This window comes from Mustela nigripes, chromosome 5 (assembly GCF_022355385.1).
Source record: "Mustela nigripes isolate SB6536 chromosome 5, MUSNIG.SB6536, whole genome shotgun sequence".
Taxonomy (NCBI): domain Eukaryota; kingdom Metazoa; phylum Chordata; class Mammalia; order Carnivora; family Mustelidae; genus Mustela; species Mustela nigripes.
This window is the reverse complement of record NC_081561.1, coordinates 35,527,999-35,546,191: the sequence shown is the minus strand read 5'-3', so window position 1 is coordinate 35,546,191 and position 18,193 is coordinate 35,527,999. Positions and strand designations below refer to the sequence as shown.

General features: G+C 40.9%; 1 protein-coding gene across 1 annotated transcript in view; it reads left to right on the top strand.

Moving 5' to 3' along the window:
• The window catches only part of KCNQ5 (potassium voltage-gated channel subfamily Q member 5), a 539,583-nt gene that overhangs the window by 503,634 nt on the left and 17,756 nt on the right, over nucleotides 1-18,193 (top strand). The window contains exon 10 of the mRNA XM_059400156.1: nucleotides 7,784-7,892. Coding sequence (XP_059256139.1) covers nucleotides 7,784-7,892 — 109 coding nt within the window. The remainder of the gene's footprint in view (nucleotides 1-7,783; nucleotides 7,893-18,193) is intronic.

The following is an 18,193-nucleotide window of genomic DNA, read 5'->3' as shown; positions in this document are numbered from 1 at the left end:
GTCATGGGGCCTGAGGGAAATGCTTCATTAAGCAAACATTCATTGATTGTCTTCTCTACACCATGGAATGTTTTAGGGGTAGGAGGTACATGGATGAGAAGATACATGGTAGACAGATACATAAATGAAAAGACATGGTCCCTGCCCTCAGAGAGTCTACTGTCTAGCAAGGAAAGGGGCTTGTAAACAATCAAGTATAATACTATGTAAGACAGTCATAGAGGGGCATCTGGGTGGCTCAGTCGGTTAAGCGTCTGCCTTCGGCTCTGGTCATGATTTTCAGGGTCCTGGGATGAAGCTACAAGGTGGCTTTCTGCTCAACAGGGAACCTGCTTCTCTCCCTTCCTCTCCTCTGCCCTCTCCCCCACTTGGCTTGTGCTCTCTCTCTCTCAAATAATTTTTTTTTTTTTTTAAGTAACAGTCCTAGAGATATGTGTTCACAGCCGAGGAAGACAGGGCTGAGTCAGTGTCGGGATCAGGCTGCATTTCATGGAGGTGGTAAACTCTTGAAGGGCTTGTAATTGCAGAGCTGAATTGAGACTCTAAGCTTTGTCATGCTTCCCTCTATAGCTCATCCTCTTTGCTTTGGGTAACTCAAAATATCAGTAATTGCTCAACTTCAAAATAAAATTCTAGTTTTCAACATGACACAAAACTTATATATGTGTGCTGGAATGTAAATGGTTTGTTCTGAATATTCTGATGTTCTCCCCATAGGGAAGAGGGCACCTTGGTTTTGTGGTGCCCTACACATAATACAGTGTATTAACTGCAAATTCAGCAGAGAGCCAACCAAAAAAAAAAAGAGGATGGGGGAGAATGGATGGGGTATATAGACAGTTCCCTTGGAGAAAGTGTCCAAAGGATAATGATGCCTAAGTAGCACCTGGAGAAACTGATGCTAGTCTGGTGTGGCTGGAGCATGGGATGGAAAAGCTCTAATGAGGTGAGTTTGGATAAGGACCTCTGAGCTATCTGAATCAAGTCCCCCACCCCCACCCTGGGGCAACCGGAGATGTCCTCTTTGCCATCTGGGCTGAGAAATTGACTTTGACATTAAACATCAGATAATGCAGAAGAAAAGAGAGTGGAAGGGAATAGGCCACCATTTAATAGGCTTTCCCTCAAGAGTGTTCAAACGCTAAACAAATAATTCTCATTCTTTATTATCTCATTTAAAATTCAAAGTTTCTATGGTGAGTACTATTACTATTATTATAAGAGAAAAAACAAATTTTAAAAAAGCATTTGAAAAGAAAAACACCTAGAACGAAATATCAACTATCTGGAGCATTTTTCTAGGTTCAGAACCCAGTACAGCTTGTTGATGACTTAGCAGCATCTAACACATAACAGAAAAAAGGGTCTTAGCCAAGGACATAGCGAAATGAAATCATACTACTCCAGCAAGGCTCAAGGAGTTATTCTAAACTCTAGCTGGATTAAAGGAATCACCTTTGGACTAGCACATGGCTGAAATGGACTCTCTAATTTTAGGATGATATTTAAGGTGTTGGGAAATGATCATGGGGAAAGGTAATTGAAATACAACCAGCCATAGAAGGAAGGAACCCTTGGAAAACAAATTATAATTCATGACAGAATGTAATAAATTAGTTACCATCCCCATTAATAGTGGCCATTTTAATGTGTTTATGCAATGGCTTATTCTACAGCACAGCATAATGGAACAGAATCATAATATGCTTCGTTTAAATTCCCAAAATAAAAGTTTATTGTAAACTTCTAGCTCTCACACTTTCACTTTAAGAATTACATTATAATAATGCTTTCCTTTAGGTTCTGGAACTTGGGAAGATTTTTTTTTTCTTCACTCATTGTTTTTCTATTTTTCAAATACTCTATCTCAAAAAACATATAATATTTTGTGACAGAAAAATATCTTTAAATTCCCTGTAGAATTTTAAAAGTAATACAAAATCATTTACAATTTCACACCCAATTCAGCTAATTTTATTTTTATGTATTCCATTCTAGCTGGTTTTCTTTTTATATATCATTGTACATAGTTATAATCAACATGAATGTTTCATTTCATATTTTAATTTTACTGAGTATTTAAAAACACATACTTTCATATTATTAAATTATGTATTACTATAAAAAATATATATAATATATATAATAAAATATATTATTAAATGCTACTCATAATTATCTTTTTCATAGCTGTGTAGTACACCATCATAGTCAAATACTGTAATTTACTATAATTTATAATTTCTTCCTTTGGGACATTAACATTTCTACAACTATTTCTCTATAACGGGCAATAACATGGCTAACATTATTGCATTGAGCTCCTACCTTTATTTCTCTTTTGAAATTGTTTTCCAAAGAAAACTTCTCTGGTGTAAAGTTATAAGATCGCTGATTATAAATTTTTGTCCAATTTACATATTTACTAGCAATGTCCGATTATACCAGATTCACCTCAATTTTCTTAGCAGTAACTATTATTCTTTGCTAATTAAATTGGTAGAAGTCCATACTTTCGCATAACTCTAATTTGTATTTTTTTATTTCTAGTTAGGTTGAATAGTTTCCTGATATTTTTTGATACCATGAAGCGATCTCTTCTGATAGACTTATTTCTACATTTATATTTTGGATTGTGATCTATTCACATAAGCCCCTTACTCGTTATAAATATTACACCTCTTTATATCTTTCCATTTTCTTCCCAATCAAGCATTTTTCTTTGCATTGTAATTTAGTTATTTTAGGTAGTAACAATCTCTGTATTCATGATCAAACTGTCAGCTGTCTCCTTTGTAATTTCTTCTGCTGACCTAAACATCAGGACATTATCATTCCTCTACAGACAGAACAAATGTTTTCTGCAATGTTTTGACAATTTGATTTTATTTTGATCTATGAACATGTAAGCTTCTTGTGCATAAAAACAGTGGTGACTCCTTTCAAAGAGAACAGTGCTAAGGCCTGTAAAGAGTGGGGTTTTAGGGACGCGTGGGTGGCTCAGTCAGTTAAGCAACTGGCTCTTGGATTTGGCTCAAGTCATGATCTCAGGGCTGTGAGATCAAGCCCCAGTTGGGGCTTGGTGTTCAGCAAGTAGTCTGCTTGAGAGTCTCTCCCTCTGCCCCTCCCCCTTGCTCTCTCCTTTTCTCTCTTTCACATAAATAAATAAAATCCTTTAAAAAAGAGAGGGGATGGGTTTCAGATGGATGAGGAATAAAAGCAAGAATCTGAAACCTGAGTAAAAAGATGAAATCTTGCTCCCATATCACAAATTTGTCAAGAGATATTTTTAAATTCTTTTTCTCTCTCTTTTTTTTAATGATGCAATCATTTATCTTGTCTTGTGAAGCACCTATATTGTCTCAAATTGTTCCTGTGCACTCGTGGTGTTGGGGGAAACATGGAGAATTAGTCCAAATCCAATGACAGACTAGTTGGACATACTCCTCAGCTCTGGCTGAGAGAAACCATGGAATGTCATTTTTTGGCCTGGGTTCCAGCCCTCAGTTTCCTCGTGTTATTGGTCCTGAAGGTGTTCTTTATATTGAGGGTTGTTTGGTATTTTTTTTTTAACACCTCCCAGCTGATTCTAACATGCAGGCAAGGTAGAAAACCATTGTAATCATTTCATCAAGAAAGGTAAAAAGAAATCTAACCCATAAGAGGAGATGATCAAGAGAAAGAACTAGAAACCACTTATTTTTTTCATAACTATCTGCATCCTGATGGCAGAATTTCATAGGGGGAACAGAAAAACGGTTTTTGGACATAGCAGAAGTTTCCAGAATGTTCTTTACTTCCTTTCTCTTCATAACCTAAGGTTCACATAGTCTTTTCCAGACACTGAAATAGATTTTCCAAAATGTAGGAGAATGAGGTATTTGAAAGCAAATTTTGAATATTGCTAATTAATAAGAAACAGGAGAGGGTCGGGATGAATAAGAGGTAGTATTTTGAAACTTCTTTTTTCTCCAAGCATTGATCTTCCACTGAGGCAGACTCACCACACCTGGCAGGATTGTCCACAGGGAGCAGGACTTTGGGGAGCATCTCACTCTATGGCACCTTGCTTTTTGTGATTAGCTTTTCTGCAGACCGATGCTCACATGAGCTTGTATACCCTTAACCTACATCTCCCAAAATGCAAGGGCAGAGAGCCAGATGTGTGGTTGGAGAGCAGAGAGCCACACCTTGGCTGAAAAGGTAGCCCCACCCAGGTGTCTTAAAATTCACTAAGGGTTTTAAGCCTCTAGGAATCATGTGAAAGACATGTGATGTGTTGTTAACCTCCCTGGAAAGAAAATGGACATCTCAAGATAGTTATGAAGGAGAAAGGCAGCATTTTCCCCATTTTTGAGGCTTTGAAATAAGGAGAAAAATTTCCCAACTCAGTCCTTGCTTCAATGTATGCCAGTGAAGATATATTTCCTATTCATGTGTTCTGACCAAACCTACAAAAAATGTTTTTTAAAGCCTGAGAATTTAATTTATGCCTTGAACCATCAAGTTCTTATGTGTAATAATATTCCACAATAATGTTCATTTGGATATGAGGCAGTTGGTGACTGACTCCCATCTTCTGCCCAACCTGTTCCTAAACAGAATGGCTAAGCCGAAGCTCTTATTGGGGTTCAGGAAGGACAAAGGTGAGGTAGAGCAGGACACTGACTTGTAATCATTTGGAATGTCCCCAGTGTCATTGACAGTGTGAACATTATGATTTCACTATCTTGACATTTGTGCTTATTGTGACAGTACACACCTGCTGATAAAGTTTTCCGTTAACTTCATAGTTAAAGGACCCTGTACGTTATGCTATTTAATTGTTTTGGACATACATCATTGTGTGAGGGTTACTTATATGGTATTTTCAAGTAGATAAGTCATTGGTAACAGGCATTGAAGGATCTGCCTTCCCTGTAGCCTCTCCAGTGTTCCCCAGTTTTCAGAGATAAAAACATGGGTCTCTATGAGAAGTGCCTCTCGCTAGAGTTCAGATGAGGGAAAGCGGTCACATGCCTCTTTTCTGAATGGCAGCACAAAATACTTCTGTAAATGCGGCGTCTGGGTGGCATGGTCAGTTAAGCGTCTGACTCTTGATTCTGGCTAAGGTCATGATTTCAGGATCGTGAGATCGAGCCCCATGCTGGGCATGCACTCAGTGCGGAGTGTGCTTCAGAATTTCTCTCCATCTGTCTTTCCCCTTTGTGTTCTCTCTCTCTCTCTCCCTCTCTCTCTCTAAAATAAACAAATATTTCTTTTTTAAAAAGTACTTTTTTGAGTTCTGTACTAGGAATCCTGATAAGTGCGTTATTTGATATTTCCTTTAGGGAGCTAACATCTGGGTATCTCAGAAGGTTCCATAATGGCACATGGTGATCATCCAGCCTGTGTGTGAACCCCTGCATCTCTCACCCCACACACCCTCCTCGCAACTCCAGGGTATATGTATTTCCAGGTCCCCTTTAGGGTATACACTGGCTTAGCACATGGCCATGGTAACCACACTCCCCCGAATAGGGTTCTCTCTTGGTGTTTGGGGTCACTTCACCTGAGACCATGAGAGCATGCCGCACACAGCCACATGGGTGCAAATATAATGCAAGGGAAGGGAATGCAAATGACAACAAGAGAGGAGACAGACAATTCTGGAAGGAGGCAGAAGAGAGACTTAAGAGTCAGTCAGTATTTACTAGTGCAGCTCCAAAACCCAACTGCCAAATTTAAATTCTCATTCTGTCACTTACTCTTCACTTGTCCTCGAGTGCATTTCTCGGCTTTCCATGCCTCATTTTCATGATTCATAAAATAAGGGATAATAATACATACCTGTTGTGGGGCTTGAAGCCATTAAAGTTATTGGCACATAATTAGACTTCCCCAAAAAGCACTTATTAGTATTATTGTCATCATCCTTGTTGTCCTTGAGTGAAGATTTGGAATGATGGAGAAAAGTTTTCCCAACTGTGTTCATTTCCTAGAGATGCCATAACAAATGACCACACACTGGGTGGCTTGAAACAACAGAAATTTATTTTCTCACAGTTCAAGAATTCAGGATGTCTGAAATCAGGGCATCACCAGGTTTGGTTCCTTCTAGAGTCTCTGAGGGAGAAGGCATCCCATACTTCTCTCAGCTTCTGGTGGTTGCCCCAGATTCTTGGTGTCCTTCCTTACAGATGCATCAGGCCAGGCTCTGCTTCCATCTTCTTTTTGTTCCTGTACCTTCTCCTTTTCTGTCTTATAAGGACCCTTCCATTGGGTTGAAGGCCCACCCTAATCCAGTATGGTCTCATCCTGAACCCTACCTTAATTACATCTGCAAAGACCCTTATTCCAAATAGTCATATACTGATATTCCAAGTGGACATGAATTTAAGTCCAATGCTACTCAGCTACTTTAGCAATTGAAAGCAGGTTAGGCTCAAATCAGAGGAAGAAATTGCCAACTGCTCCTGGAAGAATGTCATCTAACCTTGGGCATGATGTGCATTAAAAAGGGCTCTGTTGCATAGGTGGTCACTCAAGCGAAATGGGCCAGCTTCCCTCAAGCGCATCACTGAGTCAGAACCAAGGGTCAGGCAGAATCAACACGTGTCCTCTCATTGAAACTGTGGGAGACTTCTCCGGAGAAAAGTCTAACATGCCCAGCAGGGATAGGCTGCACCGACAAGGCAGCACACGTGGCCAGCTCTTTCCCCTGCTCTCTCCTGACACGTTGCACGCCACTGCTAAACCCACCACTGGAACCCTGAAAGCATTCTGACACTGGGTGATGCAGTGTCAGAACCTCGGGGAACTGGATTTTAGCAACACGCTCTGCAACTCACTCGCTCCACTGACCTCCTGTGTGGCCTCAGGTAAGATACTTACCTTCTCTGAGCCTCAGTTTGGACTTCTAAAACCAGGCATAATATCACCAGTAACGTGTAGAGTGCGTCTAAACAAGAGCACTAATATCGGCGGAGGTTTCCTTTCAACACCGGGCATGACTTTCAACGAGTGGTTACTGTGATTTTCATTATTGTGAGGCAGCAGCTCTGGCTCTCCCTCTTCCTAAGCTTGAGGGTAAGAAAGCCCAAAGGACCACGAAGCAGAGATGTGAAGACCCACGTACAGCTCTTCCCATCCCCACTCCTTCCACTCTTGGCACACGGGAGACTCGGCAACCACACAGTAAAGATCTTGACTAGGTGATGCCCCAGCTGCCGTCCAAATATAAACACCACTTCAGTGAATGGACTTCCGTGAGCCCCTCAGGATTGCGAACCCAACTGAGACAAAGTCTCTTCCTTTTCATGACTTAGCAAAGGAACACTGGGCTGAGCAAAGACAACAGAAAGCAGCGTAGTGCTTTAGTGTAGCTCAACATTTAAAGAGGCTTAAATAGTATTTGGAAGCTACATAACACATCTCTCATGAGTGTGTTTTTATCACTTGATTTACTTATTACCAGGGTAATATATATTCATCGTAGATATTTTTAGAAAATACAGCCAAACAAAAAGAATAAAATCATTGTTAATCCCAGATAGATATATAGAAATTTTAAAAGTAACCAATTGTGACGTTTCTCAGTCCTTGGCCTTCAACGTCATTTTAACGGCTTCCTAGGATTCCGTTATATAAATATATTAATATTTATTTAACCCATCCCCCGTTCCAGAAATTTACACATCTCTTGACTTCCAAGCTTAGTCTCTGAGATCCCCTCTGTTCCTGTTCAGCAAACATTTTTGCAGTTGCTGTAGTGGTGTCTTTAACTGGCAATTTTCTCTTGCAGCCGACACGGCGCTTGGCACTGACGATGTGTACGATGAGAAGGGATGCCAGTGTGACGTATCCGTCGAGGACCTCACCCCACCACTTAAAACTGTCATTCGAGCTATCAGGTTGGTGGAAAACCTTTGACAAAATGATCCAAAGATCATTTGAATTATTTGAATTAGTATATTGCTGAGTTATTTTTCCTGCACGTAAACCTCCTGAAATAGTTTCTCTGTTCCTGTTCATTCACATGCCTATTAAATTCTGAAATACATTTTCTTTATACAAAACTCTACTGTGTTCGGCACAAAATGTGTTATAAAAGGAAGCGAGATTCGGAATGCCAGGCCATGCCGGAGAGATTCCCTGAGAATTGACTTGTCGTGAGAATTTGTAGGCTTTCGGGGCATTTTGTGTATAGACGTAATTGGATTTATAAAATTATTTTTATGACTTGATACTCTGATCCATGGTTCTGTATCTTACATCAAAGAAAAATCCCACTAGGTTATTTCAAAACGGGTTGAATTCTGAATAGGAGAAACCTGAGGTCCTCTGCAGTGACTTGCTCCTCTCTGGCTGAATGCTGATTTTTTGGCTTTTAAGATTTTATTTAAATTCCAGTTAGTTACAACGTAGTATTAGTTTCAGGTGTGCAGTGCAGTGATCCGACACTTCCATACAACAGTGCTCGTCACAAGTGCCTCCTTGACCCCCATCGCCTACTTAACCCATCTTCCCCACCCACTTCACCTCTGGTAATCATCGCTTTGTTCTCTATAGTTAACAGTCTGTTTCTTGGTTTGTCTCTCTCTCTCTCTTTCCCCTATGATCGTTTGTTTTGTTTCTTAAATTCTACATATGAATGAAATCACATGGTATTTGTCTTTCCCTGACTGACATATTTTGCTTAGCATAATACTCTCTAGCTCCATGCACGTCATTGCAAATAGCAAGATTTCATTCTTCTCATGGCTGAGTAATATTCCAGTGTGTGTATATATACCACATCTTGTGTTTTTTTTTTTTTCTCAGATTTTGGGTTAGGGTTATGATTAGGCTTAGGGTATGTACCTGACATCCTGCATTTCAGAGACCTCTCCTGAGGGTTTTTTAGAGTTAGAGATTAGGGGTTTGAGTTTAGGAGTAGAGTTAGAGTTAGGATTAGGATTAGGATTTGGGTTAAGGTTAGGGTTAGGTTATGTGCCGAGCATGCTGCAGTTCAGAGATCTCCCCAGAGAATAAAACCCCAGACTTCTGCTGGGATGAGAATACAATGCGCAGCCATCCACCGAGATGAGGCAAGGGGGGGACTTGGGGCTCTAAACACGCTTTAAATAGATACTGAATTTAAAAGCTGATCTTAAGGAGTGCCTGGGTGGCTCAGTCTTTAAGCGTCTGCCTTCAGCTCAGGTCATGATCCCATGGTCCTGGGATGGAGCCCCGCATCAGACTCCCTACTCAGCAGGAGACCTGCTTCTCCCTCTCCCCCTCCCCCTGCTGTGTTCCCTCTCTCGCTGTGTCTCCTTCTGTCAAATAAATAAAATATTTTTTTTAAAAAGGGAGGGTGCACCTGGGTGGCTCAGCAGGTTAAGCCTCTGCCTTCAGTGGCAGGATTGAGCCCTGCATCAGGCTCTCTGCTCAGCGGGAAACCTGCTTCTACCACCCCCCTCTCTGTGTCAAATAAATAAATAAAATCTTAAATAATAATAATAATAATAATAATTTAAAAATATAAAAAAATAAAATAAATTAAATTAAAAAGCTGATGTTTATATACTCCTCTTCCAATGACAGAATCTAATAGAGTACCCAAGGCAACTTACCTTTATATTTCCAGGATCCACTCACTCCGAAATTTAGGATCTGGACTAAAGAAAGTGCTGCAAACTCAGCCTGCCTAGTTTAATCCCTTTGGGAGAATTTTAATCTGTCCCTGAACCCTGAGTGACTTTGTTGCAAAGAAATACCTCTGATCTTTTTGGCTCTCTCTGCCTCTTACCAAAAAGCCAGAAGAAAACTTAAAATATCCAACCCAACTTAGCTATCCAGATACTTAGTCTAATTTCAGAGATCAGCATGACTGATTCTTTACTTCTATTTTTAGTTGGTCATTTTGTATCGTTAGAAATTGCTTTACTTGATGTTTGGGAATCACTGGGAAAGCAGAAAAGAGTTTAAAGATTTTGATAAATGTTTGTTAAGGCAAAGAAAATCACGGTTGATAAAAATGCGTACCCAAGAAGATACTTATACCTTGTCCGTTACAGCACCCTAAAAAGAAATAAAACCAAGTAACTTCTCAATGGAACCCTAGAGCAACAAACTATGGGTGGAGGACCGCACCTCCTCACCGGCCCTGGACCATCCTAGATGATGCCTCTTGTCTCATCATAATCGTTCATTGTTAATATTTCCTGTGTTTCTCCAAGTATCTCAAGTTATATGACCTCCCTACCCCTGGGGAACCTGGATGCCTTAGGTAATATTTCAGCCCAGAAAACCCGAGAATATGTAGCAAAATGATGGTTGAAGCCTTCAGTTAAAAGGGACAGAAAGGATCTAGAACTGCATTGTCTGATACGGTGACCTGTGGCCACATGAGGCTAGTAAAATTTGAATTAATTTAAATCAGACTTAAAATTCAGTTCATCAGGGCCCTTGGGTGGCTCAATCAGTTAAGCAACTGCCTTCAGCTCAGGTGGTGATCCCAGACTTCTGGGATCTAGTCCCGCATCAGGCACCCAGCTCCACAGGGAGTCTGCTCCCCCCTCTGACCTTCTACCCTCTCATGCTCTCTTTCAGTCACTTTCTCTCTGAAATAAATAAATAAAATCTTTTTTAAAAATTCAGTTCATCGGTGGCACTACCCACACTTCAAGTTCTCAAGAGCCACAAGTGGCTGCTATACTGGGCTCAGAAGACACTGTGTATTTGCATCACTGCAGAAAGTTCTCTTGGGCATTGCTGGTCAAGAAGTCACCTTGAAATTCTTCACATTCATTCATTCCATCCCTCAAAGACCCTATAGTGAAGATGGGGCAATTCATCCACAGATTAGTCTGACTTGCAACAGTACAGTAAAATTTTATCTAATGGGAACAGATTAGGTTTCCTAAAAGTCATACTTAACCCAATTTGTTCATTTCCCAAGACCTTCTGAAGCTTTCTGCTTTTGCCTCACAACCTATAAAAAGAATTGTGAGCCACAAGAAAGAAAACGAAATAGGTTTATTCTGCTAGCTAAGCACTTCAGCGGCTGCTCGAGATTTACTTTCCTGCCATCCTCTTGAAACTTGCTTGATTTTTGTAAAGTCCTTTGCAGAATTCCCTTGCTTTTCAGAATTCTTTCTTGGTTCTTACTTTTAACGGGACTTTATTATTTACGTGTATCTCCTTTTTGTGAACTGGAGCTTTCTGCTTGTCCCTGTGTGACACTCAAGGGGGATGTTTTTCTCCCCCATATCTTGATTCTGAGTTCCCCTTAAAATTCGTGGATTCTCTGAAAACGCAATAGCTACGCTCAGTAGTTAATAACTTCATTGGAAATCTTCAACTCGTGATACTACTTAATTTCTAAAAATACATGATTAAAAGACCCACCAGTACAATTGGCAGTTCTGAAAAGGAGTTTGCTGTTGTAAATCCCTAAATCTTATGCAGAAGTGTCCTTTTCTTCAGCCCAATTAAATGAAAAAAGCTGCATAGCCGTTGACAGGAATGTCTTTGGCCAGAACGCACCCATTTCTCGCAGCTCATCTAAAATGCTATTGTGTTTGTCTGTGTTATTGCTTGCAAGCATGAACCATCCATTATTCACCTCTAAAAGAGCAATTTTGTTTTGGCATTTTTCTTGTTATTTTTTGGTGGTTTGATTATTTAAGATGAATAGTTGAATATGCCTTTTGTCCTCCAGTAGCTCTTAGAATAATAATGGTTTTTCCTAAGAGCCAAATTAACATGAAGATGTATAACAGAAAATATGTATTGCACTGCAAGGATGACAACACGGAAAACAAAACCACTACATCCCCCAGGAGCAAAACAGGAGCTCTTGCTTTGGTTATTAATATTTACTAAGCATCTGCCATTTTCTAATTTCTAGTTATTTTGGGCAGTAAAGATTTTTTGAGATGACTAAGGCCACTGTCTGAACTTGTCTGGATTATGTTATCCAAATGCACTTGGAGACTTTTTTTTTCAGTGACTGACGTCAGTTTTTATAGTAACGAACAATGGCTATTCTTAGACATTTCCAAAATATGTCTTAAAAATCAGAAGAATACTTAGTTTGTATAATTCCTCCAAGATTATCACAGATTATTCTCAAAATATTATTTAGTGGGAGGGCACAGAGTTGCTGGAAATGTGTTTTAAACTCATTAATGGGAGTGACGATTGTACTTATTTTTCACAAATGCTCTATATTTTGTTAATAATTTAATACCAACAATGTTAATTTTCATTTCCTTCACTCATAGAAATCAGTCTCTACATATGAGGGGAGCTTGGGTGGCTCCATGAGTTTAAGTGTCTGCTTTCTGCTCAGGGTCCTGGGATGGAGCCCAGAGTCAGCTTCTCCCTCTGCGCCTCCTCTCCCCCTCTTGCTGGAATGCTTTCTCAAATACATAAATAAAATCTTTTATAAATAACAAAGAGAGGGGCACCTGGATGGCTCAGTGGGTTAAGCCGCTGCCTTCAGCTCAGGTCATGATCTCAGGGTCCTGGGATCGAGTCCCGCATCGGGCTCTCTGCTCAGCAGGTGCCTGCTTCCCTTCCTCTCTCTCTGCCTGCCTCTCTGCCTGCTTGTGACCTCTCTCTGTCAAATAAATAAATAAATAATCTTTAGAGTTAAAAATAAATAAATAAATAATAAATAACAAAGAGAAAGATGACATTAGCAGGGAAGTAAACAGATTGACAAGCAAATTGATAAACTCTTGAAAACAGATTGACAAGCAAATTGATAAACTCTTGAACGTTCTACACACTCACTTTTCATTATATCATGGTGTATTCATTTGCTAGGGCCGCCACAACAAAATACCACAGTTTGGGTGGTTTCAACGACAGCAATTTCCTTTCTCACAGTTCGGGAGGCTGTCAGCAGGGTTGTTTCTTCTGAGGCCTCTCTCTTTGGCCTGCAGATAGCCACTTTCTCTCTGCGTCCTCACATCATCTTTCGTCTGTGAGCCCACAGATCTGCATCCACATCTCCTCTTCTTATAATGACACCACTCAGGTTGGAGCAGGCCCTTCCCTAAGGGTCTTATTTCAACTTAATCACTTCTTTTAAAGCCCTGCCTCAAACTACAGTCACGTTTTGAGGTACTGGGAGCTAGGGCTTTAACATATGAAATAACAATTCAGATAACACGCGGCAAGATACAGTTTTCCTATCAATGTTCAACAAATACTTTCTAGGGGCACCTGGGTGGCTCCGTTGATTAAGTATCTGCCTCTGGCCCGGGTCATGATCCCAGGGTCCTGGGATGGAGCCCCACATCAGGTTCGCTGCTCAGCGGAAAGCCTGCTTCTCCCTCTGCCCTTCCACACCTCTAGTGCTCTCTCTCACTCTCTCTCAAATTAGTAAAATCTTAAAAAAAAAAAAAATACTTTCTCAGACACAATATCAAAATTTTCAGATTAAAAATAAACCCATCAGGGGCGCCTGGGTGGCTCAGTGGGTTAAGCCGCTGCCTTCGGCTCAGGTCATGATCTCAGGGTCCTGGGATCGAGTCCCACATCCGGCTCTCTGCTCAGCAGGGGGCCTGCTTCCCTTCCTCTCTCTCTGCCTGCCTCTCTGCCTACTTGTGATCTCTCTCTGTCAAATAAATAAATAAAATCTTTAAAATAAAATAAACCCATCAATTACCTTATATATGTTCCCTCACAATATAAAACATCTGAATATCTGAGAATATCTAAAGAGGTTGACCGTTACCTTTCAAGGTTTTATTTAACATTGTATAAACACTACATAAGTCAGAATCTTGCATAATATTTCCCACAAAAATTAATATAAGCTCATTAATTCAAAATAATTAATATAAATAAATAATACAAAATAAATAATAATAATTGCTTAAAGTTATATCCAATAACTTTATATTTGTAAAAAAGTAAAAAAAAACTCTATATTTGTAAAAAAGTTTCAGAGTACTAATTTTCATAATATTTTTATTTGAGTATAGTTGACACACAATGCTACACTATTTTTAGGTGTACAGTAGAGTGATTCAACTTCTCTGTAGATTATGCTAGGTCCACCCCAACGGTAGCTGCCGTCTGTCACCATATAATGCTATTACATCTCGTTGACTCTACTCCCCATGCTGTGCATTTTATTCCTGAGACTTATTCATTCCATAACCAGAAGCCCGTACTTCCCATTCCCTCTTCACTCTTTCAGCCCAGCATCCCACTCCACTGCCCTCTGGCAGCCATCAGTGTGTGCTTGGTATTTATAGATCTGATTCTGCTTTCTCTTTGTTTGCTTGTTTATTCATTTGTTTTGTTTTTTAGACTCCACATATGAGTGAAATCATCTGGTGTTTTCCTTTCTCAGTCTGACTTATTTCACTTAACACTATACCCTCTAGATTCATTAATATGGTCACAAATAGCAAGATAGCATCCTTTTATGGCTGCATAGTATTCTATTTTATATATATACCATCTCTTCTTTATCCATTTGTCTACGATGGACACGCAGGTTGCTTCCATATTTTGGCTGTTGTAAATAGTGCTGCAATAAGCATAGGGGTGCATGAACCTCTTCAATTAGTGTTTTGTTTTCTTTGGGTAAATACCCGGTAAAATTACTGGATCATATAGTATTTCTATTTTTAATTTTTTGAGAAACATCCATACTGTCTTTCACAGTGACTGCACCAATTCACCTTCTCACCAACAGTGCAGGAGAATTCCTTTTGTCCACATCTTCACCAACGCTTGTTCTTTCTTATTGTTATTTTAACTCTCAGAATAATAATTTTTAAAAAATAAAAAGAAATGTTTGTATTTGTTTTCCTGTACTGAACTGGCTAGATAAATTCTGAGATAGGCATACCAAGGCTTCAACGAAGTGTTATGTGAAGGATTTATTACGTAGTTGCAGAATGAGCTCTGGCCACTAAAATGATGCAAAGCTAACCTGCCTCTTCCTTGCATTTTTAACAGAATTACTAACGAGATCCTCAACAGCTGTTCTCTTATCAGATTGTTTTATGCAACTATTTCTGTCAATTGTTAAGAAATGAATCAGAACAGGGGCACCTGGGTGGCTCAGTCGGTTAAGCAGCTGCCTTCAGCTCAGGTCATGATGTCAGGGTCCTGGCATCAAGCCCCACATTGGACTCCCTGCTCAGTGGAGACCCTGCTTCTCCCTCTCTGTCTGCCTGCTTCTCTGCCTACCTGTGTTCGCTTGCTCTCTCTCTCTCTCTGTCAAATAAATAAATATTTAAATCTTTAAGAAAAAAAAAGAATAAAAGAAGGAAAGAAAGAAAGAAATCAGAACACCATACAGCCTATTCTTGTAAAGATAACCAAAACAGCCCAATGGAGTTACTCATTATTCTGAACAGAAATGACCGAGAAGTTGATTGCATCATGTTCTTAACTTCTCTTAATATACCAAAGCAGTAATCACCATGCCTGCTGAGTTTCACTTGTACACAACATTTTATTTCCCAGGCCAAACCAGCCTTCTAGAAAATCAAAGGAATAAATAAAGAATTCTTAAGTTGAAGCTGCAGCCGACTTTCCCCTGGTATCATGAGCACATTCTACCCCCAGCCCCCACCCTCCTGAGAGTTGCTCTGAGGAGTGATCCAAGAAATGATAGCCTCTGTGCAACCTTGAGCAACCCATGTCACCTCTCAGTGCCCCATTTCCTTATTGGTGAAGTGAGGAGGGTAATAGGATTGACCTTGTAGGGCTGAGGGGGGGATTGATTGAATTAACATTTGCAGAGCACTTTGAACAGTGCTGGGCACAGGGTAAGCACTACATAAGCTGGCTATTATAACCTTCACATTTCTGGGCTCCATATTGCCTTCCCAGTGTACTGCCTACTCTGCCCTTCCCCTGCTTAGGCCAGACCCTCTCCTTTCTGAACTCCACCAATATGTCACAGGAGAGGAGCGCTTCTTTCTCTCTTCTCAGGGGTACTCCCAACTTCCAAAGGTTTGTGGCCTTCCCTGCCTGCACCCTCTTCCCCAGAAAGCACTTGCTGTCGCCTCTTGAAATTATATCCTCACCACCTGTGCTGAGGAATCACTCAGAGCAGCATCACTCAGGGCGGGAAAAGCAATCTTTCCACCCAACCACAAGGCAATGTTCCAGGTAGCTTGCTGCCTTCCCAGGAACCCTCCTAAGAAAAGGACTGTGAAAGGGAGAAGCTACCTCTCCTCTCCCCTCCCAACCCCACCCACACAGAGGCCTGGCTATAAACTCCCCCAAAGAATCCATACATGGACTCTAAAACATATATATATACGTTTTATATATATATATATATATATATATATATGCACACACATATATATATGTGTATATATATATATATAGAGAGAGAGAGAGAGGGAGGGAGAGAGCGCTTCTACTCTGTACCAGACACCAGAATATACATTAACAAGAAAGATGGATCCCTGCTTAGAACCTTGAAGGGCTGCCAGAAGAAAAGTCAATTATGATGCCAAGCGACAGATCACTGTAATAATAGAAGTCTGGGCTATTTGGACAGATAGAAAGTCAGCACTTACGTGGGAGATGGCATATAGGAAGACTTTCTAGAAGAGGGGACATCCTAGAAGAGATCTGGTGGCTTTGTAGGTACCAGCCAGATTACTAAAAGGGGTGTGAGTTCAGGCAGAGGGAGCCGCAGTTGCTGAGAACCAGATCTGAAGACGGTATCAGTGCTGGTTGGGTAGAGAACATGGGGAGGAGAAGTTAGACTCAAGGGAGGAGCAGGCGCCATTAGAGCAAGCCGGAGGGCGTGGAGATTAAGTATGGAAATAAATTTGTCGGCCTGGTGATTTATTCTGACATTTAGGACTATGACTCACTGCAAGGAATGGATTGGAAAGAGGGGACCATTGTTGTTACCGTACCTGGCTCTGCACGGGGGCCCAGCCCATGGCGATGAAGAGTCCTGAAGGACAGAGTTCAGAGCCCTTCAGACATGAGAAAATGACAGGATTTGGGTATTTGCAGGTTAGAAAAGACAGAGTGAAAGAGCAGGAGGAATCAGGAGGGGACATCTGGAGGGAGCGGGTCAGGCAGAGGCTGGCTTGTGGGAAGAGGGTGCGTTGTTGCGACTGGTAAGCTTGCAGGGTCACCGTGGGACCCAGCACACAGGTGAGGCCGGGCTTCAGAAGCCCAGGAGAAAAATCTGGAATGGGGACTAACTTGGTAGCCATGGGCTCAGACATAAATGCTTTGCAGAAGTGTCACCTCAAGGGGGGTGTGGGAGTGAAGACAGAAGGTCACCACAGGATTTAAGGTTCACAAACCTGGAGGGAGCTACCAAAGGAAGAAGGCTTTGGTGGAGACTAACACAGCAGCCAGACTGTTGGGGAAAACAGGAGGGGCGCGCGGAGGAGGGGCCAGCGGACAGCCCGCTGAGCCGGGGACGGGCTCCACTGTGTTCAGTTCCGCTAAGAGGTCAAGAAGAGAAAGTGTGAGAAGGTCCATCAGCGTTGACAACCGGAAGGTCGTCAATGACTCTGGAGAAGAATTCAGTAGAGGCAAAAGGGTTTCAAGCCAGATGGTAAACAGAACATTTTTCTAAATTATCTATCAGAACCTTTCACTCTAATAAGAACATAGATAAAACGTCAAGCATTTCTTTGCAACTAGCAAAGGCTCATCAACTCTGCTGAAATGGCTCAGATTTGATCAGCAAAGAGAAGAACCATGATGGCTTGTCAGAGTTGCTCAGGCGGGTATGCAAATCAGGCCTTGCTGTAACCCTGGGTTGGGCAACAAGGTTTTCCAGTTTCCTCGCCCTTGTGTTCTTCCTATTCTGAAGGGCACGTGCAGGACCATTGCCTGGACTGTCCCCTAAAATGCATTCTCATCTCTGAATCCTTCTCAAATCTCGCTCCATACTTCAGACAAGAATACTCCACAAATAGAGAAGCAGAGGCACATGTTTGCCGTTGTGGGTTTTTGTTAAACCTACAAGCTGTTTAATCATCACCCGTTCTTAATTTTGCTGATAGCGTCTCTGCTATTTTAGCAGAGGTGATGAGTCTTTGTTTGCAAGTCACTGTTAAGACATTCTTGACAGCCAAGTCTATGGCATGTTTCAGTAAGGGACGCTGCTACAAGAACATTTTATGGATCATTTAACACATATTTTTAAAATCAGCTAATATAGTCCATGGAATATTCTTTTTTGCTTGTTTCTGTTTTGGAGATA